This window comes from Balaenoptera acutorostrata, chromosome 5 (genome assembly GCF_949987535.1).
Source record: "Balaenoptera acutorostrata chromosome 5, mBalAcu1.1, whole genome shotgun sequence".
Taxonomy (NCBI): domain Eukaryota; kingdom Metazoa; phylum Chordata; class Mammalia; order Artiodactyla; family Balaenopteridae; genus Balaenoptera; species Balaenoptera acutorostrata.
Genome location: NC_080068.1, coordinates 127,609,159 through 127,633,982, shown reverse-complemented (window position 1 = coordinate 127,633,982; position 24,824 = coordinate 127,609,159). Strand labels below are relative to the sequence as shown.

At 37.0% G+C, this 24,824-nt stretch overlaps 1 protein-coding gene across 4 annotated transcripts in view; it reads right to left on the bottom strand.

Annotated features, from left to right (window-relative positions):
* FAT4 (FAT atypical cadherin 4) overlaps positions 1 to 24,824 on the bottom strand; it is a 171,669-nt gene that overhangs the window by 32,301 nt on the left and 114,544 nt on the right. For all 4 annotated transcript variants that reach the window (XM_057546733.1, XM_057546734.1, XM_057546732.1 and 1 more), the window contains 3 exons: positions 19,080 to 19,260; positions 11,557 to 11,807; positions 4,843 to 9,192 (listed from right to left, as the gene is read on the bottom strand). In XM_057546733.1, coding sequence (XP_057402716.1) covers positions 4,843 to 9,192; positions 11,557 to 11,807; positions 19,080 to 19,260 — 4,782 coding nt within the window. The remainder of the gene's footprint in view (positions 1 to 4,842; positions 9,193 to 11,556; positions 11,808 to 19,079; positions 19,261 to 24,824) is intronic.

The following is a 24,824-nucleotide window of genomic DNA, read 5'->3' as shown; positions in this document are numbered from 1 at the left end:
TTGGTAAAATTACTATGCACAACCTGTAAATAACTTTACGGGCCTTTTTATACTGTCAAGTGACATAAAAGTGATGAATGGACAAATCTCATCCTCCCCTGAAATACTGGGACTTACTAGAGAGCACAGGAAAACTTCTCCTTGTGGGAATACACTCCTGGCGTTACTACAAATAGCACACCTAAAATGCATCCAGATGTGTGAAAGTGAACAGGCAAGGTTAAAGGTGCTATGAACTAATTCTGTTATGAGAGACCAGGATTTAGAAATATGTTCCATATACCTGCTGCCCTTTATAACACCATTCATTACTCTGAAGGAGTTAATGCAGGGTGTACTGCAAACAGAAAACCTGGGAGCAGGAAGACAGATGCTGTGTGGTTACTGACTATATAATTGTGCTTTCTAATTAGTGTTCTATTAAACGCAAGGAATTTTCATTTGTATAGGAAAAGAAATATTAGATTTGTAGTTATTAGGCTGATGTTTTCCTCCAGGGTTCCCTGAACTTCTGAGGCACGAATAATATGGAAGATATTTTCTTTCAGTTTACTGGGGCACGTCGACAGTTGATGCAATTTCTTATACTATTAAACTTTGTGAAAATCTAGACATTAATTTTTCACATGTTCTAAACTATATCAAAATTTATTCATCTTTTCTAATATACTCTACATATAGCTAATCAAAGCTTCATTTAGTGCTATTAATATAAAATTAAATTATAGGAAAATGTTCTTAACAGTGAAACATGAAGGGATTATAACGGAAAATGAAGTCTCAGTATTTTCTTTCTCAATCTCTTTTTGGTTATTTTTCTAGTAACAAAGAAAAACCCACCCAAAATACAAGTTATACAAACAAATTAGTTTTCTCTAAAGTCATTAAATAAAAAATATTCTTATTCCATATTTATTATGTGACCCTATAGCCACAAACTTGAAAATAAACTTAAAAAAATAAATATATCAGGAATATGGTAGCAATATGATAATAACTATATCTCTTCATATCTTTTTGTTGTAATCATTCCATAATTTTCATTTATCTGCTTGCATCCTTACAGGATGTTCTCCACAAAGATTCCTTGTTGAGCTAATATTTAACCACTCTCTGTGGGGTATTCTTAGGATAAAGCCTCTCAACTTGCATCAATTCATAAACACTCATCTAATCTTTAGCACAATCTCTAGCTTCACATGAAATATTCAGTAGTGTGTGTGCGTGTGCATGTGTGTGTGTGTGTGTGTGATGGGGGGGCAGCGGCTGAGAATTATTTTAATCAGAAAGTTTATATACTCTCACAGCTCCAATTTGTAATGCCACCGACTTTAAAAATCACTGGAAAAAAATGCAGTGAAAGTCCACAATAGTAAATAGAGTATAAAATATAGGTGCTTTGAAATAATTCTGATGATCCAAAAATATCTGAATACAATACATACAGACTTTGAAGAAGGCTTCACTAAGGCACTAATATTTAATGTTAACAGAAGTAAAATCTAGCCAGAATGAATATTTAAAAATTCATTCTGTGAGGCACACTTGTGCTTAACTATGAATTTTGTCTTATGACTTATTAGCTCTGATTGGTTCTTTAAGATGTTTTGGTGCATTAGCTCCATCCTCCTGAGTCAGGTTACCTGGTAAAGACTAGCTGGAAAAAAGTAACTCAAAATGATACTTGAGGGATTACCTTTCCAAAGAACATTAAACATTTACAGACATTTAAACAATGCATTCCTAATTTAGTGTGTGGGTTAACAATTTGTCAGCATGGTTTTTCATATACTGTTTTCTGCAAAACAAAACAAAGAAATAAAACTATCAGACTTTAATTATCTTCTAGTTTTACTGGATGGACTTTGCATATAGAGTTTGGAAACAAAGAATAACATTAATTTAAAAATGTAAGATTTATATGAAGCATTCAATTATGTTTGCTTATATCATTCCTGATCAATTGGATTACCTCCAATTATGCAAACAGGGAGTAAAGTGAGCTCTGAGGAGGGACCGCATGTAAAATTAATACATTACTTCAAATGATGTTCCTTAGAGAAAGAGGTTATGATCTCGTTTTTGGCAGCTCTGGGCCTAGAGTCACCAGAGTGTAGGCTCAGCTTCCTACAACATAAAATAGAAGCAATAGGAGGATCTTTCTACGTCAGATATTCTCTGCTGACGCTCAGCTCCATTCCATCCTTCTGTATTGCAGGGACTGCAAGTTGGAAAACTATCACTTTTCCAGACTCCCTCCCAGCAGGACTCAGGTTTAGCTTCTGCCAGTGGGTGAGAGTTGAGTGATATCTGAAGGGTGAAAGCAAAGCAGGGACTGTTCTCCTGGGAATCACTCACTGCAGCACTGCAGGAAATACCTGCAGTGTCTTTATTGCTGAGGTTATGGGTGAATTTTCCTGACCTTCACTCTTATCCAGTTTGAGCATTCCAATACCTGTCTCATAGGCTTTTTGTGCGGTTTAAGTAGAATCATGGAAAAAAATTCTTAGAAGATATCACAGGCCCACTAGCAATACTCTCTAGCAAGTGCAGATCAAAGTGTGATGAGACATGACAGGCATATAAAGAGCAGAGTAAAGCTTAGAGTCAAAACTCAGATCACTTTCTGTGTCATGCTGGAGGCAAGTTATTTCATCTCCAATCCCTCTCAGATCCAAATTGTTTTGTTTTTAAATGGGAATGATAAAAATATTCATCTAATAGAGCTGTGAGAAGAACTGAATAAATAAGTGAATAACAATGTCTGTGATGCAAGGAGCTTTAAGCAGTGTTTTAAATAGTCACCCGATAAATGTTATTAATATTTCATGATGAAAGAAGAGTATGCTTAAAAGTTTCAACAACTACATTTAGAAAAGGATGCGGTGTATGTTTAAATAAAATGAAACAAATAAAGAAACAAACTACAGAGAAGTGAAGTGAAAGGGCTAGTTCTGTGTCCCTTCATGCAGTAACATTTATGCTGAGATCAGCATAGGGTGCTTTGCTAACACACTTTCCCTCTTCCCCATCTACTACCCAAAGCAGTCACACTTTCTTCATTCCAGAACTAAGCGTAAACTCACTCTAAGTGTGAATCAGTGTATTATACTAAAATGGGACAAATAAGTAATCTTTATTGTTGAATTCCCAACAGAGGAAGTAATGGGGGGGGCGTTGGGGGTGGGGGGAGAAGGGTGTGAAAGAGTGAGGAAGGTTCTCTAGAAACCCTGAACTCATAACATGTATGTAAGCCTGTTATTCATGATCCTACAAGTACAACTCTGGTAAGACTCAGACTTACCTTGTGCCACTGAGGCTTGTCTTTATAGAAATCCTATGGCATACTTCTACATCTACCATTATACTAACACTACTACTAACGCTACTAATCAGCATTGCTACTTATTGAAAGCTGGGCTCTGTGCTACGTGTTTTAAAAACATTATTTTTATTCATTATAACAACCCTAAAAGATAAGTAAGTATGATTATTCGCATTGTACAGATGGGGGAGTTGAAGGTCATCAAGCTAAGATGACTTCTCAAAAGCTATAGCTAAATCAAGTTCTGTCAAATCCCTTGATTCTTTCATTCATATGTTTGCTGCCCCTTTTTTCTTTACATTTCAAGGACATTATTTTGTAGAAGGCAAAGGTTATGAGATCTGCTTTGGCTTATTCAAACTTGCTTTATATCATCACCAAGCAATTCAATTCTCCAAATATAAAACTATAAGTATACACATGATGGGCATCATTTTAAAATATGATATCCAAATACATTTTCTGAAAAACTTCTTTTAAAATAGTATTCTGCAAAACATCTACCACATCTTTAAAAATATATCCTGGTTTTACCTATTTCACTACACTTTAAATTGTGTTCATAAACACTACAGGGCAACCCAATGTAATGTATATGCTCTAAAAATGTATACTGTGCAAATTACAGCAGAGAAATTGTCTCTCCTCAAACTTATCAACAGCATAAATTTATACACATTTGAAGGTGTACTAACTACAGATCAGCTAATAAATAAATAGGTGATAGATAGATAGATAGGGATAGAAACAGAGATATATTTATAAACATACATCATGTCCTATTAGGATGCCAAAGACTAGTCAAACAAATTTGCTCAATATGTTTCTAAAATGTCAAGGTACATTGTGGCTCAGTTACCTTAGAAATAGGCCTATGATGTTTTCTAAGCGACTACTACACATAACAAGGCATTTTAATCTCAATCTAAATCACAGCTCTTGCTTCATTCTCCTCACAGTGTGGGTCAAATTTCAATAATCCTAATGATAATTATGATAAACAATCATAAAAATGATCATGATAAAATGAAGGAACCAACAACAATAATTGAGAACTATATTTAGAACATAAAAGAGTCCAGGTCTTATATTTTAACTATACCATGTCCTTTAACTTTAGAACACTTTTTTGAAGCTAAGATGCTCTTTTTGCTCTTGTCCAAGACAAGAACTTAACCTCTGGAATGAACTGTGTAAGCTCACATCCCGACTCTACAACAAATCAACTGAGTCACCTTAGAAAACCAACTCAACTTCTCTCTATATCATCTTCCTCCTCTGTAAAACCTGGAAAATCATTATCCCTACCTCGTAAGTTTCTTGTGAGAAGTAAGTGAAATAAATACAGATAAAGTGCTTAGAACAGTGTCTGGCCAATAGTAAATGCTTAAAGCATTTGCTGTGATTCTGCCTATTCTTCAGGGAAAATCATTTGAAAATGACAAAGTTCATGACTTTCTATTATACTAGATATGGCTAAAGTCTTGGTGGGAAAAAAAAGCCAAACATTGTCATACCTGTGTATCCAGTTTTGCAAACACAGTTGAAGCCTCCTGGAAAGTTCTGGCAGACGGCACTGTTCTTGCAGGGACTAGGCAGGCACTCGTTGATATCTCTCTCACAGGCCCTGCCAGTGAAGCCATCTGGGCAGCTGCATGAAAATCCTCCCACTAAATTGTGACAGGTCCCACCATTGTGGCAAGGGGACGGAAGGCATTCGTCTATGTCTATTTCACACCAGCTGCCAGCATAGCCTGGCAGACACTTGCATAAGAAAGGCTGCAAAGGTTCATTTGCCACGACGATGACCGGTAGGCTCTCATGGCTCTTTAATTCGAAGCTCACGGCCAGTCTCCTTACACAGCTGCCTCCGTTCTGACATGGGCCGGGAGCACAGGAGTCGTGATCTACAGATTCTACCTTCACTCCACTCTGCCGGAAGAGGATCTCTTTGATGCTTTCAAAGAAGGTGGCTACACCACTGGGATTCACATACTGATTATGGCTTCGCTTCACAGCTGCCAAAAGAAATGTTCTATTGTTCCCTTCATAGGCCCCATACAGTTGCACAGCGGTCCCGAGGCCAGTCAGCTGTGAACTGGCAATGCGTAAGAAATGAAGGTAGTGGTTCGTCAAGAAGTCCTTTACACTTGGTACGCTGAGACGCAGCAGGATGCTGTTATCCACTGTCGTGTTGGAAAATCCAGTGAAGAAAACTCGGATATTGCTCGTGACCGTGCTGTGGACGCCATCGTTGCTGAGGACAGTCAGATCGAACGTGCCATCTGTGGACCTTGGCTGGGAACTCAGATTGCAAGTGCCCCTTGGAATACTGAAGAGGCTCGTAACTCCCGAAGTCAGGGAGCAGTGGAAGGTGTCTAACACATCGGGATCCTGTGGCTTCACGGAGCCTAAAATCCCACCAGGAAACAAGTTGCCATAATAATTAACAAATATCTCCACCGTCCGAGACTGTGAAGGGTTGTCATTTTGGTCTATCACTGTGATATGCACGGTTCCTGTGGAAGACATCTGAGGAACACCGGAGTCCCTAGTGACCACAGACAGATAGAAGTCTGCAATTTGCTCTCTGTCAATCTCTCTAGTCGTGCTCAGAACTCCAGCAGTGTTCAGACTAAAATAGCTGGTGGCAGGACCCGTGCTCAGCAAGTAATAGGTAAAGGGGCCTTGATTTGGAGGGAGGTCAGGATCCGTGGACTGAAGGGTCATCACCAGAGTTCCTGGGCGTTTGTTTTCCATAACTTCTCCCTCACTGATGGTCAGCATAGGCCCGTTATCATTTATATCTTCCAGGGTGACTAATAAGGAGGCACTTCCTGTAGCTGAGGGGGTCCCTGAATCCACAGCTAAAACCGTGAGATTATAAATGGGTAGGGTTTCTCGATCTAATTCTGCAGTAACGGTGATCTGTCCTGTCTGTGGATTAATGGAAAAGGCACCATTTTCATTCCCTGATCCAATAAAATAGGAAAACCTACTCCAGCTGGGAACAGAGTCTGAGTCGAAGGCACTGACAAAGGTCACATGAGTTCCCGTTGGGACCCCTTCACTGATCTGAACACTGTAGATGTTTAGACTAAAAACGGGTGGGTCATTGGCATCAAGCACAGTGACATTTACAGTGACCTCATCGATGTCTGCACCCCTAATGCTGCCAAAATTCTTGGCCAGTACCTTCAAAGATACCCTTTCTTCTTTTTCCCTATCAAGAAGTCCAGAAACATAAATTTGTCCAGTCTTCTTGTTGATCTGGAAACCCTTCTTTCTACTGTCACCAAAAATCAAATAATGCACTTCCCCATCAGTGCCCAAATCACGGTCACTGGCAAACACTTCTCCAACAATAGTACCTTCAGGAGCTGCTTCTGAGATTTCAAAATAGTAAAGTTTGGAAACAAAACGAGGCACATATTCATTTGTCCCTTTTAACTGTATATTAACAGTGGCAAAACTGCACCTTTCTTCATCGGGGACATTGAAAGCTTTCACAGTAAGGTGGTAGCTCTGCTTGGTTTCAAAATCCAAGAAGCCTTGAGTGGTGATGACCCCTGTGTTGGGGTCAATGACAAAGAGGTCACTGTCAGATGACTGTACAGTATACGCAGTCACAGCATTGGTTCCAGAGTCGGCATCCGTTGCATTTAGGTGGATAACTGTTGTCCCACTGGGGGCATTTTCCAAAACAGCGGGGAAATATTCATCAGGGAGGAACACTGGAGAATTGTCATTCACGTCAATCACATCTATAGTCACACTGCAGTAACCAGTCCTTGCAACCCAGCCTCCATCTGTAGCACTAATAGTCATTTCGTGTTTCTGGCATAGCTCATAATCAAGAGCTTTGGCTAGTGTTAATACACCTGTGGAGGAATTGATTGCAAAGATGCCTTCTTCATTTCCTGAGGAAATACTGTACTTAATCAAGCCATTCATAGCCGTGTCTCTATCTCTTGCAGAAACGGTTCTGACAACGGCCCCAATACTATGGCTTTCAGGGATGGTTGCACTCATGTGGCTTTGAGAGAATTCAGGTGTGTGGTAGTTTTCCTCGGTGACAATTATGTGAACAGTGGCTTGGGATGAAAGTGGAGGGTTTCCCTTATCCTTCGCAGTGACAGTGATCAAAAAGTTTTGATTCAAGTCAGATATCAGGGGAGCTGCTACTGAAATCCACCCCGTATTATTGTCTAACTTAAATTTTCCCAAATGATGTTCATTCGAAATGAAATACTCCACTTCAGAATTCAATCCAAAATCTTTCTCATCTACTGCAGTAACTTTGATTAACTTTGTACCAATTTTAACATGTTTGGTGACTGGAGTAAAATATGCAGGTTTAAGAAATCGTGGTGCGTTGTCATTACTGTCCACCGTGTTGATGGTAACTGTCGTCTCACTAAGTAATGCAGGATTACCTCGATCTGAAGATGTCACTATAAAACTATGTCTGTTGATGTTCACGTTACTGAAGCCACTGACGTTTTGGTATATTAAGACCTGTTTATTGAAAATCTCTCCTGTGGTGGCATTAATCCTGAAGTACTCTGACTGAGATTTTATAAAATAGAACACTTGTCCGTTTGATCCCTCATCAGGGTCTGTTGCAGATACCTGAGTCACTCTGGAGCCAATTTCAGTAAGTTCAGGAAAATCTAAGTAATAGGATGGTCTGCTAAATCTTGGAGCATTGTCATTGACATCTGTCACAAATATCGTGACATCTGTACTTACAGTCCATCCAGAATCGTGGGCAGAAACTCGGATTCTGTAACGGTCTGTGTCTTCTCTATTTAAAGGTCTACTAATTACGATATCCCCAGTGCTGGGATTAATCGTAAATGGAAGACTTGTGTCCATTATAGAGTATCTACTAATTGCATTTACACCAATATCTTCATCAGATGTTGTGACACGTGTAACTGTGTACCCTAATGGGGAATTTTCAGGAACGTGGGCACTGAATATTTGCGAAAACCTAGGGGCATTATCATTTTCATCTAAAATGTTAATGATGACTTTTACTGAGGTACTCTGAGAAGGGGAGCCTTTGTCTGAGGACTTTATGGTAAGCACATACTGAGATATTTTTTCCCGGTCTAAAGGTCGAATGCTTCTAATTTCACCAGTAGCATGATTGATACTGAAACTATGTTCTCTGTTGCCATTAACAATTTCATAGTCTAACTGTCCATTGGGTCCACTATCCTTGTCCACTGCAGAAACAGTAAGTATTTTTCGAGGAGAAAGGTTTTCCAATATTTCAGATACAAATGGATCTTCCTTAAAAACTGGGGAATTATCATTGACATCTAATACTGTTACGTCAAGTTTCTCATAAGAGGAGAAAGGAGGGAAACCTCCATCTCTGGCTTCTATCCATACAACATATTTTTGTATCTTTTCAAAATCCAGAGGTTGACTAATGGACACCTGCCCTGATAACTGATCAGTCTGAAATGTGTTGCCAAGATTCCCACTTGCAATATAATAGGACAAAGGTTCTCCTCTCAAGGAGGACCCCGTTATGGTAGTGACAAGAGTGCCTACTGGTTGGTTTTCAGGAAACACGAAAGTTTGTTCTTTGGCTCTGACTTTAGGGAAATCTGCTTTGTTCACAAATCGAACAGTCACTGTTGTAGAATCTGTCTTTGGGAATGAGCCACCGTCTTTTACATGTACAGAAAACGTCACTTCTGAAGTGTCATTTAGTGGTCCGGCTGCCATAATAGCTCCTCTCAGTGGGTCAATGTGAAATTTTTCAGAGTTTCTACCCGAAAGAGAATAATGTAGTTCAGAATTGGGTCCAAAATCAGCATCTGTGACAGTAACCGCAAAGACGAAGGAACCTATAAAAGAGGGAGTGTGCAGTTATAATCTCATGGAACCCCAATAAAACATTTGATAGTAAGTTAAAACACTATATTAAAACTACATATAGGGCTTCCCCAGTGGCGCAGTGGTTGAGAATCTGCCTGCCAATGCAGGGGACACGGGTTCGAGCCCTGGTCTGGGAAGATCCCACATGCCACGGAGCAGCTGGGCCCGTGAGCCACAATTGCTGAGCCTGCGCGTCTGGAGCCTGTGCTCCACAACAAGAGAGGCCGCGATGATGAGAGGCCCGCGCACCGCGATGAAGAGTGGCCCCCGCTTGCCGCAACTAGAGAAAGCCCTCGCACAGAAACGAAGACCCAACACAGCCATAAATTAAAAAAAAAAAACAAAAACAAAAAACTACATATAAAGCACTATATTGCTACCTGACATAACTTTATTTCCCCATGATTACTAGGGGAGAACAGTACCTCTTATATTGTCTCTGAAGTTCCCCAGTCAAATCTAACAGTAGTCTTCAGGAACTGACCTGCCATTATCTACCTAAAACCCATACAGTCTATTGAATTTAATAATTTTCAGTGTGCCTCTGCTAGAAGCACAGGGAAGAGCAACAGCTAATCCTTCCAAATTATAGTTCCTAGGAGAAAAATCTGTACACAACAGAACTTCCAACAAACACAATAATACAGGAGCTCTGCTAAGAACTATGTTTATGCCCCATGGGGGAAAAAAATAATTGCTCTATTATGTCTTAAAATATTGTTGAATTACCTTTTATGTAATCATGTCAACAAAAATAATATGTTTAAAAAATTACTGTTGATTCCTTATACCCACTGTTTTATAGGAAAATTCTTTTATCTGTGAACCATTCTCATACGGAGATGAAGTGTATATATGTATGTGTGCATACATTATATGTATAACAGTTATAAATTACACACACACATGTATATGAACAATTATAAGTTACACACACACACATATATGAACAATTATAAAGTACACACACACACATACACACACACATACATAAACAATTATAAAGTAGTAAGAAATAAGAACTGAGGGAGAATGGACTCAATTTGGATTCCAAAAGTCAATGCTTGGGATGAGGGCCAGTTGGACAGATTGTAGAGGAGATACGCTGAAAAGCTGCTGTAAGGACATGTTTTCGATAAACTTATTCAGAAACCTTTCCCAAACCTGCACTGCTACCCGTAACAGAAGAGTTTGTGACACAAGTGAAAAGTCTCTAATTTAAAAAAGGCCAGTGATTCTGATTAATTATAATATGTCTAATGAGGAAAAAAATGCTTAAGCCTTACTCACTTTGTACAGGAGATGTTATATTGCATCACCACACATTGGGTGTGATTAGAATCATGCCTGCCAGCATCATTTCAGCTGAAGGCCATCATCAGGGATTTATGACTTCACTATTGACATTTCCTTTTGATAGAAATTTGGCACAATAATTTATGGATTTTATACTTGCAATTGGTATCAATTAGACCTTCTCAAGTGAATAAAAGCTCAAAGATCACTAGAGGAGAAATCCTGCATCCGTTTTTTTGTTTTTCTAATTGAAAATATCTTAAAGCAAGGAAAATTAATTATGGCCTTTATTTGTATATTTTCCTGTTTCAAAATTCATTTCAAAAATTACCAATGGCAGATGATTTGTGTAGTGCCTAAGAGAGTAGGCCATTCCTTGCAAAGAAACAAACAAAACCAAACTAAAGTTAAAAGAGATGCAGAAAGATAAATATATATTGTCAATACGAAAGTGGTTCATTAATGGCTTCATACTCATACTAACAGAAGTAAAACTTCACTCATCAAAACTAGAGTAAAATATTTACAGTAATAATTAACTAGAAGGATTCTTTCATTAAACCTTTTGAAAACTTATCTATGAAGCATTGAATAAAATATTTATTTTCTACTAAGAAATACAGTTGAAGGCCTGTTACTTCCCAGATAATGTTTCAGGTGCTCGGATATGGCATGGAAAAAGAGATAATGTCCCTGCAATCAAGGAACACACAAATTACATCTCAGGACAGAACCCTCCTTGACTACAAGGTGAGATCTATTCTAATCTTTAACAATATTCAAGTAAAATTAAGAAACAGCACTAGGAAAGGTGTGGCAGTTATAAAACCTTAAATACAATTGGTCTGGGAAGAAAGAATTAATTTGCAAGATTCGATGTTCCTTCCATGGATTTAGGCAAGAGTTGAATTTTAGAGGATTTGCCAACTTTGGCTATATCAGAAATATACATGTAAAAATAACAGCAATGTAATTATAGGAAGTGTCCAATGTATAGTTTTTTTTTATCTATGAGACCTTGCAGTTGGTTTGGTTACCTGGAAGAGTAGGCGACGGGATGTGTGTGACATATGGGTGATGCTGAAACCTTGGTGGGTTGTCATTGACGTCAGTCACCGTGACAAGCACACTGGTGGAACTGGAAAGAGGCTCCGGGGATCCAGCATCACTGGCAACGACCACTAAAGTGTAATTCTCTTTTGTTTCCCTGTCTAGCAACGCACTGGTGATGATTTGTCCTGTGGATGGGTTGATGGTGAACTGAGAATTTCCACCAATGATCCTATAACTAAAGCAGAGAGCAGACATGGGCATATTTCTTCCAGTTTTAATGCTGCAACATCTATTTACTATAATTTAATGACCGAGGCAGAAATGTCAAGAAAAGCATTACAAGTAAGATCACACAACAACGAAAGGATATGGCGAGTTCAAATTTTATGTGAACATCACATTAACAGTCTTTATTGTGAGATATCCCATGACCTCAAGCAGGTCCTCACAAGGTTTGTGGGTTTCTTAAATCATGCAAGTCCCCAGAATATACCCAGAAGACTATCGTGTTTTAAATAAACCAGCCTGAGAGCATAAATCAGGGCCTTGCTCTAATATTGTGGTCAGTGGCCAGGATCACAAATGAACATCTGTTAAATGAATCTAAAAATTATTTTTTCTGCAGTGCGCCATAATATACCAGAAAGGTCAGTGGAAGATCTTTGTCTTTAAAGACCAAACACTGTATCTGACACATATTGACTATCCAGAACAACTCAAGAACTGATTATTTATACAGAGACATTCCTAGTTACTAATTCTCTCATTTGCTATTCCTCATATGGCCATGCTGCTTTGCTTTCTTGTTGTAAGGAGAGGTATGACATCTTCATGGATATTTTGACGCTAACCAGATTGGTTAGTGGGGAGGAGTTTCCACTGAGAATAGCTTCTCTCTTCTTTCTGAAGAAAAAAGCTGTCTGTATATATTCCTGAGAGGTCAGCTAGGAAAGAAGTAGCTAAGCTTGAAGGTTCAGAAGCTGGCTGTGGTCCATAATTTTTTAAGTTGGAGGGTAGTGAGATAATAGACATCTTTCAAAGTTTTCTCCTTTATGCCAACAAAGAAATGCCCTTGTTGGAACTAACTGGTGTTTCTATGGTTTGTGTCCATAAAAACATAGCAACAGCAAGTGCCTAATAGAAACAGCAGGAAAAAACCTTGCATTGCAGCCAGTGCACATTTCTCCTATGAAGTTCATTGGTTAAAACAAACATTTCAGCATCTTCATCCTTTTTAGAGACATAATGAACAATTGGGAGCTATTTTTTTAAAAAAATAGAGGTTCTATAAAATGAAAGCTAAATAGAAAAAGAATAGAGAAGGAATTTGGTTGAGAAACGATTTTAGTATTGATAAAGTACTTGGTATCACTCAGATTTGAACACCCTTTGACACACCCACATGCCACGATCAGGAGTGAGAAAAGCACTGACTATATTTCCTAGACCAGAAATGACTCTTTACAAAGTGTGATTACTACGCTTACAGAGTAGAAGATATCTATTCTCTTTATCAAAATAAAAATATCAAAGGTTTCTAAATGATTTCTCAAAGTTAGAAATTCAGGACTCATGAAATAATCATATTGCCTTACCTTTTGGACAAAGTCTGTAGACACCTGGATTATGAGAATTATGTGATTTTACTTTGGGAAACTTTGCTTCTATCGGTAGGTGTAGAAATGACCAAATAAGTTAATAGGGGTTGGAACAAGTGCTTCATAGTGCCACAAGCTTTCTTACAGCTTTATGACAGCAAAGGCCAAGGTTCACTCAAATATTTGTTCCCTTAAGCATTCACAAATAAAAATAAGAAGGATGCAAAATGCATGTAAATTTGATTTGGATGCTTTGTATGTGAGAAGACCATGGTATATTAGAATGAACAATGTGTTGAAAGGCAAATGATGTGAGTTCTGGCCCAGGTTGAACTAAATAATCCATAGAGGAACTTTGTACTATAAATTCTTATTCTTTATTTTATGCTATTGCACATAAGATTGTCTGTTTAAAAGTAGGTAATATATTTATTATTTTTTAAAATTAAAGAATAAAAGTGTATCAATAGTGTATTTTAAATATGAGATATTCTTTAATATCTCACAATATCTATAATACCAGTTTCAATCAAATTTATTCTTGTAAGTTACAAAAAGAAAGAAATAAAAGAAACATAGGGGACAATATAAATGGATGGACTGCTGAGATCACATGCCCAGGTTTTCCCCACTTGTATTACTTGAATCTTGTTTCACTTCTCATCCTTTCATACATCTCTCTCCTGCTTCTCTGGTCCACATTAATTTCTTTTAAGGTTATGAACTTAGATCAAGTCTTGTGCTACATTCTTAACAGCTAAACACCTACACTGTTCTTTACAACTTTGCAGCATCTTACCGTGTTCTTAGTGTGTACCCAGCAGACTACAAGGCATTTTATATATGCTTTCATTTAAGCCTCAGAACAATCTTAACAGTTTGGTTTTGTACTACATTTTTTATCGATGAGGAATCTGAATCTAAGGGAGGCTAATCTAGTTGCACAGAGGAACATGCAATCTATAAATGGTACATGGAGACTGAACTTCTATCTTTATGACTTCAGCATGCACTTTTTCCATTATCCTACAGTAGATGGAAGGTGAGACACAGCCTGAGGGGATGTGGGTGAGACAAGGCACACTGTAGCTCTTGCTAAGGCCAAAAGGGACTCTTGCTCAGGTTTGATGTAGAATCAGTTTACAATGATTTAGTTCAATGCAAATCAACAAGGTGTTAATTATTTTTCTGACTCAAGAAATTACTGTTTCAAATTATTGGCATAAACTGATCATTATTATCTAAAATCTAAATCAACTGTTGTTGCATTTGTAAAGATGAAATATCCCCATTTGATTTTTTGAAACTTTTTTACCTCTTCCTGAGATTTGCTACAGTCATAAGCCACTGCACTGTGGGCTGCTAGAATACAGTGATTTAGTAATAGTTTAGAAACTGGACTTTGGAACACAGTTCCCTTGGACATGAATTTTGATCTCATTCAAGGACTTAAATTCATAAAGTTTCTTAGCCTTTCTAAGTCTTCTCTATCTATGAAGTATTATACATATATGTATTCCCTTCATTTGGTAGTTTTGAGCATCAAATGTAATTTCTTTTGAAAAGCACTTGGCATCATAATTAGTATGTGACAAGAATTCAAAGTTTAGGTTTACACACATAACAGTATATATACGTACATAATTATAATAATCTATTATATATAATCTCTTATAATCCATCTTTAGGTAAATGGATGAACTAATAGAGACATGGATAAGTAGGTAAAAAAATTCTGTGCTCAAGCTTATACCCTAGATGGAAGAAAGACACATGGAAAAGTAAATACAAAACCAGGCGTTATGCTTAAGTGCTACAAAATTGCTCAGAAGCATTGTTTTGGGAATTCAGAAGACAAAGAGATCACTTTTGATAGAAAAGCCTTTCTTAGAGAAATGTAAATTTAGGCTAAGTCTTAAAGAGATTACCCACCTTACAATAGTATTGTAAAGGGAGAATGAAGGTATTTTAGGCTAGGAGTCAACAAATTTTTTTTCTGTAAAGGACCAGTTAGTAAATATTTTCAGCTCTTTAGGCCATCAGATCTCTGTTGCAACACTCAACTTGCTGTTTTAATGCAAAAGCAGCTGCAGACAATACGTACATGAATGGGCATGGCTATTTTCCAGGAACACTTTATTTACAAAACTAGGCACTGGGCCGAATTTGGCTTGCAGGCTGCTGTTTGCAGAACCCTGGTCTAGGATATAGAAGGATTTGAACAGAGCCATAGTGCTTGGAAAAGCACAGGTCCTTTTCCCAGGAGCAGAAAGTGATCCAGTGAGGCTGAAAGTTTGGCTATACATTTGTACAGGATAAGCTTGGAAAGATGCTGGGGCTGTTTACGGAGGGGCTGGAATATGCAGACTGGGCGTTATGCCCTAGGCAAACTGGAAGTTGAAAGATTTTGAGGAGGGGGGAGTATCATTGTTAAAGCTGAGCCACTGAGCTAGCTGTTTCATGTTACTGCCATTTTCCCTTCATTTACCGACACAGGCTTTGCTTTATCCAAATCACTTTCTACAACAGTGAGAGAGGAATCATCATAAAACGTAAACTAATCATGTTATTGCCCACCTTAACACATTTCAGTTGTTTCTCCCACTAGACACAGAAAGAAATGTGAATTTTCTCCTATGGTATACAAGGTCCATTCCTAACTCACACCAACCATACTGAACAGCTTTGTTTTTCTGATGCTGTTTTTGCATAGCTTTGGCTTTGCACCTGTTACTGTCTTTGCCTAGAATGCCTTTCATCTCTTGTTTGTCCATAAGCAACTCCTCTGTCTTTCCAAAATTCATCAATTACTTGAAGCTTATACTTATTTCCTCAGGTATCACTGAGTATGCTGTTCTTTCCACACATTCTGTGTTTAAACTATACTTGTTCCAAGGTACTATCATTGTAATATTGCAAAATTACCTTCTATATTAAAGTGTTCTTATTAGAACTGAAGTGCTTAACTCCTCAGAACTTAACAAAGTATCTGGGACATCGTAAGGGCTCCAAGATTATACAGGATCGTGTAGTATATAGATTGGAAGGATTAGAAACCAGAGTCAGGAAAGTAAGTTAATTTTTATTATAATAGGTCCAGGCATGATGTAATTATGGACTGAACTAGGATCTTGGCAGGAGGGATGCACAGAAAAGAATGAGTGCCAGAGGCATTAGGAAAGAAGAAACATGAAAACTTGTCCACTGAATGAGCGTAGGGGGAGAGGATGATTGTTAGCCATCAAGATGGGAGGATGAAGAAAGCAAAGCAACATCATTAAAAGAGAGCAGTACACCAAGAGGAGAAACAGAAAAGGTTAGGAGCTTCTGATACGTTGTCCTTATGACAACAGAACCTCTACGTAGAAGTGCCTCCTAGAGAGTTTTAAAGACGGGTGGGAATCTCCAGGATGGAGTCAGAGTTGGTACAACAGGTTTAGAGGTTTTCTGTCTAGTTTTCTGGGTAAGTTTTCTCATGGCTGCAGCCATGGAAATGGATGATTCTCTACTCTCTCTCTCTTTTGCTCTTTCTCTCTCTCTCTCTCTCTCTCTCTCACACACACACACACATACACACACGTGTGGGAAAATAAAGAAAGGAAAGAAAAGGACTGAGAAAAAATGCTGTGGGGAATGTCCAAATTTCTTTGGAGAGAGAGAAAGAGGGGACACAGAAGGCAAATTAGAAGGTGTGGTCAGAGACACAGGATGAGAAATAAGAAATAACATTTACACAGACACTGAGGAGAAAAAAAATGCCAATAAGAAAGGCTGACCTGTGGTGCAAATATTGCAAAAGGCAAAGGAAAATAAAGACTCAGAAATCACTGGACTTGATAAATTTCAGTAGAATCTTCGAATAGTCTTTTTTGGTAAAGCAATGGAGGAGAAAGACTGAGAGATTTTCAAGAATAAATGGCCAGAGAAAACTCTGAGGCAGTAACCCACCCTCTCAAAAATGTGGTGTGAAAAATGTGAGGAAAAGCAGCAGTTGTAAAGAATACTAGAATCATTCATTTAATGCATTTATTTAGGTGCCAAGTCACTATTATGTTGTAGACATTTTTCAAGGAAGAATATATTAGGAATAAAATAGATATTAGAATGATGAAAAGAAAAAAAAAACTAGTATAAATTTAGCGACTTTCATGTCCCAATAATGTGTTAGAGACATTTGCACATATTAACTGATTCCATATATGATACTTGGCACCTAGTAATTGGTCAATATATATTTAATTCTCACAAATTTCGAAAGTAGCAATTCTTATCTCCACTTTTACTGATGGATACACTGAGCCTTAGAGACACTAAAATGACTTTCCTAAGTCATGTAAGTAAATAAAGGAACCAGAAGTCAATACCAGATATTCTGAGCATTTCTATAGGGATAAAGATATGATCAAGGAAAGAAGGATTACTTGAAGATCCAGAGCAAAATGTAGTAACTGCTGAATTAATGATTTGAGGGAAATCGAATGGGATGGGATTAAGAGCACAGAGAAAGGGATTTGCCTTTGAATGTCAACCCTGTTGATACAGTTTTGTGACTTTCTCCAATGTTATGACATAAAAGAATTAAAAGTGAGGTTTTGAATGGAGATTTGGTCAGTTGGGGGAAAAAAAGGAATATATTTCTATAAGAGCTAAATTCTGGAATGGGTGTCTGGGAAACAAAGATATAAACTAGATAAGCTAGTAATTAATGCAGGTTGGTTTACTAGAAGGGAAAATATTAAAAGTTATGTAAAGTGTTTAACTCAAAATAAGTATACCATCCATTAAAATGCATAATTTGATCAAACTGGTAGAAAGAAGAATATAAATAAATATTTTTTGGGTAGCTGCTGTGTAAAAGATCATGTTAGACCATATGGGAAAATTAACATCACACATAAAAGGTTGTGCTTTTAGAGAGTCCATCAGTAGTTAGGTAAATGACTTAAATATGTAATACTTAAATAGTCAATATAAAAATTAATACATAAAAGCTCTGTTAACCAGAGGAAAAAGTGGATTTTCTCCAGGATTCCATGAATAGCAAGGAGTGATTAACATCCAAAATATATATTCCATTAAAAACATATCAAGCCAGAGTAAATAAGATTTAGGTTGGCATAACAACTTACTATTCTCTGAAAATATTTTTCATTTAAATTGTAATAATTGTCTGTCAATTTAAAGTGAACATAATAGTTTTTTGCAAGATAAAAATGGCATGGATTTTTATTATATCTGACTATATGAAGGCACAGTCATTTGAAGACTTTTCACCGATGGGTTTTAGCCCGGGGACTCTTGGCTGGCCATGGCTGCTTTGACAAAGAAAGTATTATGGAAGTGATTCTACGCCGTTTCAAGGCCTGGCCTGTAAGAGCATTAGCAGCTTTCACCTGAGGTCCTTGTAACCCAGAGGTTCTTCTACCATATAAAGAAGTCCAACTACCCTGCTGAAGAACCACACTGAGAAGCTCTGAGACCACAAGATCAGAGAAGGGGCCCAACTGAGACTAAAGTTCCAGCCATCCCTGCCAAGACACCAGGCATGCGCGTGAAGCCATCTTGGACCCTCTAGGACACAGTCACCAGGTAAATACCATAAGTGACACTAGTCAACCACAAGAAGCAGAAGAATCTCCTACTGACCCATGCCCTAATTCCTCAACTACAAAATAATGAGATACAATAAAAATATAAATAAAGTTAATAAGACAAAATTTTAGAACAATACATAAAATCATTATTGTTTTAATCCTCATTTTAGGCATAGTTGGTTATTCAGCAACCACAATTGGGCTATGAGTTAATGCTACAGAATTTCAGCAAAATGAAGCATTGTATGCATTTAGTCCAAAGACGAATGTTTAATGAGAAAAATAATTAAAATTTACAAAGGAAAATGTACTGACCTGATTACTGCATTTGTTGAAGCATCAGCATCTGAGGCATTTACCAATAAAACATCTGTCCCAGTTGGGGCATCTTCAGGAATTGTTGTGAAATACATTTTACTGGCAAAAGTGGGGACATTGTCATTGACGTCATCCACTATGACATTGATAGTTCCAGTTCCGGTCAGGGCAGGGGATCCTAGAAGGAAAAGAAAATCAAGTCTTAATGTTCATAAATAACAAAAATAATAGCAAACTTAACAATTAGCTGTAGACAGAACTATGGAAGAGAACTTAGAAAACATCCCAAAGTGAAATTTGGGAACACATAGGCAAGTGATTGAGTGATTTTCAGTGTTGTTACAAGAAAAAAATATTTTTATTTAGGGAATAGTATTCCAACTCTTTCCTAGTGATGCTGCACAAAAGGAATACGTCAACCTCTTATTCTATTTTAAGGGTGCTGATTCAGCAATGCAGAACACAACAATATCATTTAAATGCCACAAAACAGGCACTTACAGTAAAATACCTCAAGCCAGATTTGGAGAATACCCCTGGGCCTGGAATAGCTGGCCAGCTGACAAGGCGGAGTTAAAAACTGTATTCCTAGATGTGACTCTCAATGCTATTGTCAACAAAATCCAACTGGGCTTCTGAGGCCTTTAAATCCCCTTTTCTGTACTAAACAATATTTGTTTGCAGAAAACTTAAAGAAGAAAGCTTCAAGTTAACATCAAAACTCTAATCTTCCACTTGCTGGAAATAACACTATGCCAATGAGCTGACTTGAAATCATTTTTGTTGCATGTATTGAATATTTAAGGTAAATGTGAAACAATTCATTTTTATTTCCTGTTCCAGTTCTGTTATCAGCATATAGTGAAAAGCCAGCATTTAACAAAATCTTGGAGTACACGGTCTGTACTACACAAGGTTAGCAGACTCTTTGTGGTGAAGGTCAGATGACATATTTGGTTAGACTCTGTGGGTGGTCCCACAGGTAAATGGCAAATCATCTACCCTTAGTTGTGCTTTCAAAATCAGTTTTCAAACTTTAATTTCCCTAAATAGAAATAATGAAAGTCTGTTTAACTGTATTTATGTAAAATAAAATAAAGCCCTGGATACTCTCACTTTCTGTTTAAGATACTATTCTTTCTCCCATAAAATTATCTCCTGTTAAACGAAGTTTAAATTCTACTTATTTCTAGTACTCAACATTTTGTTAATAAAGCCATTCATTCACTCGCTCATTTGTTTCTCTGTAAAATGCTTATGGAGTAACTCTTTAGTATCAGAATGGTGTTGAGATTCACAGCCTTCCAATATTATTTTTTTGTAATAATATTCTTGTGATTTGTTAGTATTTTCTTACTACTTTTCAAACTTTTTCCTATTAGATTATTATTACTGATGGCATAATACCAATCAGCTTTTATGCTCAAATGTATAGGAACCAAAATCAACAGACTAGAAAATTACGGAATGCAGTGGTTTTGGTGATCTGGTATTTTTGTGCTCTATGTAAGGAAGCTCAAATTCTACGTTAGATAAAAAATGTGTAAGACAACTTGAACTGGGCAGTGTAATGAGGCATGATACCTCCCGGAAACCTATGCAATTAAATTTAGGCTGCAAGTTGATCTTTGTTGCCATATATATCCTTCTCCGTGATGTAATTTATATTAAGCATTCCATTTACATTAACATATTTTTAAATTCATGACTGCAGAAATCCTACTTTTTAGGTGTTTGATTTTACATTAAAGGAAAGAAAACTAGTTCTCACTTTTTGCTTTTTTTGTATAATCGACTACAAATATTAAAATACTGTAATTGCCTTTTTACTAGTCACTTAAACAATGGTAGGCTGATGTCACAAACATTTCACACCCAGAATAGATCTGGAAGTATTATAAACACTGAAGAAGCACATTAAAATAATACTTTTAAAATCTCACTCAACATATTAATAATGATAATTGCAAATATTTACTGAGTCTTTATGTATTCAAGTACTGGTTGAAGAAGTTTACTTGCATTGTCTAATCTTCATAAGTTAGTAAAACTGTTATCTCCATTTTATATATAAGTAAACTGAGAGAAAGGCTGAGCAACTATTTTAGGGCCACAGACTTAGTGAGGAATGGAGCTGGGATTTGACTTGAATGCGGAGCTGCTGACCACTGGCAAAAAGCCATAAGGTGTTAGCAGCTGGACAGGTACTGCTCAGTGAGATGCTCTGGGACTCTGGACAAGCCGATCCCCAGCACGAGGCACAAGCTAGAGAAAAAGGTCCATCTGTGAGGGACCCTAGCTATTGTCGAGGTTGTTTGTGGAGCATTTGGAGACATCAGTCTGGTCACGAATTCTGAATTTTTCATAGCACGTGTTAAAACCAAAATCAATTTTTCTGCGGTATTATTTTTGGCCAATGTTTGGCCTAAAGCTCTTGAACGTGTTTAATTACATACATTTTGATGAAATGGAAGTTAATGATGTGAATGATGTTAGTATTTCTCCCACTGGTTGCATTAAAAAAATTAACTAGAGGATATCTGTGCTTTTGTGTGGACAGAAGGGTATATCATGGGAAGGAGGCTGTACATCTGATGAATTGAGAGAGGGGATAACTAAATCAATGCCCCAGAGGACGTAAAGGGCTCTTTTATCTCTTTTATTGACATTGTACTCCACTCACTAAATCTGTCTCCTTACATGCAAAATGGGAATAATGAAAATAGAACCTACCTCAAAAGAGGAGTTGAGGGGAATGTAACATGCTTAAGATAGTGCCTGGTACATAGTTAAAACATATTCTATAGTACTCTTTGTTGTTGTACTTGTTTTAGAAACAAAAAAAAAAAAAATGGAATATTGACCTTTAAAAGGTCCATTTTTAATCCTACAGATTTCTGTGTCATAGTTCTCAGGATTTTTGTTCCTCCACAAAACTTTCAAGTCAATCCTATGATAATATTATTCAGGAAAAGATTTTGAATCATTCTTTTCTTTTAATGATTTTTTTGTAGTTATAAGTATATGAGATACTTAGCTTTCAAAACTTTCACAGCTTTGTGGCAGACGTTGAATTGAAAGTTTAAAAATGCAAAATCTAAAAATTTACAGTGAGAGTTTAAAGAAGACCTGAATATGTCTGATATGCTGTCTAATCAACAGTGCTTAAACTTGTTAAGAAATAACACAGTACTGCCAAACAAAGGTTTCATCTTTGGTATTCTAAAGTGTCTGATGACACACATATGGAAAACCTCATAAAATGATGACTAACTCATTTGGTCAGGAACATGTGATTTCTTTCCTTGTCTATAAACTACATAAATATTGTTGTTGATGTGTTTTCTGAATTAGTAAGCAAAAAGAACAAAACATTGTTTACCCAGGAAAATATTCAGCAAGTTCAATCTCACGGTCTCCATACCAGAGAATAATTTTTTCACAAGATCTTAAAAGCGCACCAGCGACAACAGATGGCCCTGGCTTGAGAAATGGCCCCATAGGTAATCCCATATCCACATGGGACATCTTCTTAAGCCAAGAACCATGCCCAGAGTCCCCTTTTCTCTTTCAGCCCACTTTCAAAGCACTTGGGGTTCTTCTCTTCCTATTTTCTTCAAGAATTGATAGAGTGAAGCACAATCTCTACAGCGGCCTCACTTTCTTGTTGCCCCAGGGGATGTGCACGAAGGTCTTATTTACTTTTCAAAGTTTTACAAGGAAACTTCACAAAGACAACGTTCTACATTTCTAAGTCTTTTACTGAGATTTAACTTACTCCGAACTCTGCCTCCAATATTTTTCATTTATTCTTGGGGGTGGGGCTTTCCACCGCACACCTCACTCCAGCCTCAGACTTGTCCACTATAGCAGGAGCTCCACAAGGTCCTCCCTCTCAGCTTTAGGCAGGGAGATGAAATCAAGGGACAAAAAAGCAGCAATGCCCCTGGATTTCAAGTGAGTAAGCCTCATCTCTACACACTCTTCTCGGATGAAGGACACAAGTTCCCTAGTCCTTGGCCCACACAGATTTTAGTGCTTCCTCATTTCCTAATGGAATGATGAAGTCTTGTTTTTGTTGTTGTTCTTGTTGCTTTTCTGTGTTTGTTTGCTTGTTTTTGAACCCTTCCTCTTAACTATGTGAAAAAGTGGTCCTGGAACTTATGTTCTTGTTTCCCAACATCTTTGTGGTTATAGCCCGTGTGAAGTGCTGCATGATGTTCACTATTACTTTATCTTTGGTCCAGAGCTTTCTGCTGGTTCCAGAGCCTCAATATTAGTATGTCAAAAACTCAAGTCTTAATTATTCTGTGTAAACTTAGCCCACATATTTATATATAAATTGAAAAACATATGTGCAAATACATATACACATATATATTTATAGATGCCTATTATTGAACACTTATTTGATAACAGATAATATGTATGAGTATCTTATATATGTATTACTCATTTAATATACAGATTCATGAAGTAAGTATTACAATTTAATTTTTTAAATAAAGAACTTTAGACCCAAAGAATTTGAGCAACTTATTTACATTCAGCCATAGTGGCAGAAGGCAATCAATTTTGAACTTTTAAAAAAAATATCTTTTCTCAGTTCATTAGGCTCAGATAAAAGTATGTCACTCTTATTGCATATTTTTACTCTATATTATTATTATTATCAATGTACTTCTGCCATATTCTCTATTAAGTTACAAATTAATTGAGAGCAGAAATAATTGTTTAATTCATCTTTATATAAAACCATAATGCATACCAATAGACCTTGTCCTCAATGTTTATTAACTTCTCCTTTGACTCGATATATGGAAATCTGATCTAGTGACTACATGGCTGAAAGTTCAAAAAGCTGAACACTTCTAGAAATATACATCTGGGAATATAGGTTTTAGCCTACAGCCAGGGTCAGAGAACAAGACTGTCGACAAAGGTCAAAGTTTTGGAGATAGTCTACTACTTATAACAGAGGGTCCCAATTAATCCTGAATCCCATGAGAAGAATCAGAATACCAGGGGCCAATGTTTAGCTTGGATAGATCTGATAAGGATGACTTATATAGGTAGTGGCGTACTAGGGCAAGATTACTTGATTTCATCTGGAATTGATTTATGAGAACCAGATGCAAACAGAAAGAAGAGGTAGGATGAAATGACACAGGCTGCTGGTAGAAGACAGTGAGCCAGTGAAAGGGGTTGAAGATACAAATGAAATAAAAGGACAAGATCTCAGAAATTTATAATTGTAGATATTAGGAGGGTACAGTGGATATTTGAAATACAATTAGAGGTCAGATGATAAAATGAACCTCAAATTTCATTTTGTAAAAATTATATGTATTGTATACATCATAATCTGTATAAATATGTATATATGTATATACACATATAAAAATAAAATAAATATATGTAAATTGATAGGAACCTTCTGAAATTTTTAGAGCAAATAGAAAAAAATACATATGATTCTGAAAAGCATTTTATAAAATTTGCAAAAACATATCTCACACACAAACACATACACACACACACACACACACACACACACACAGACTATTCACAGCTTAATCTTCTGATAGTCCCTTATAATTGGGAAGTTCCAAGGTTTGTCTGAATCATATTTTATACTCTTGTTTGAGAAATGATTAAACTGGTATTGCCTTTTAACACTAGTGGCCTAAAAAGGTCAAACATATCAAAATAAATTTCAAGGAAACTTAAAATAAGATTTTC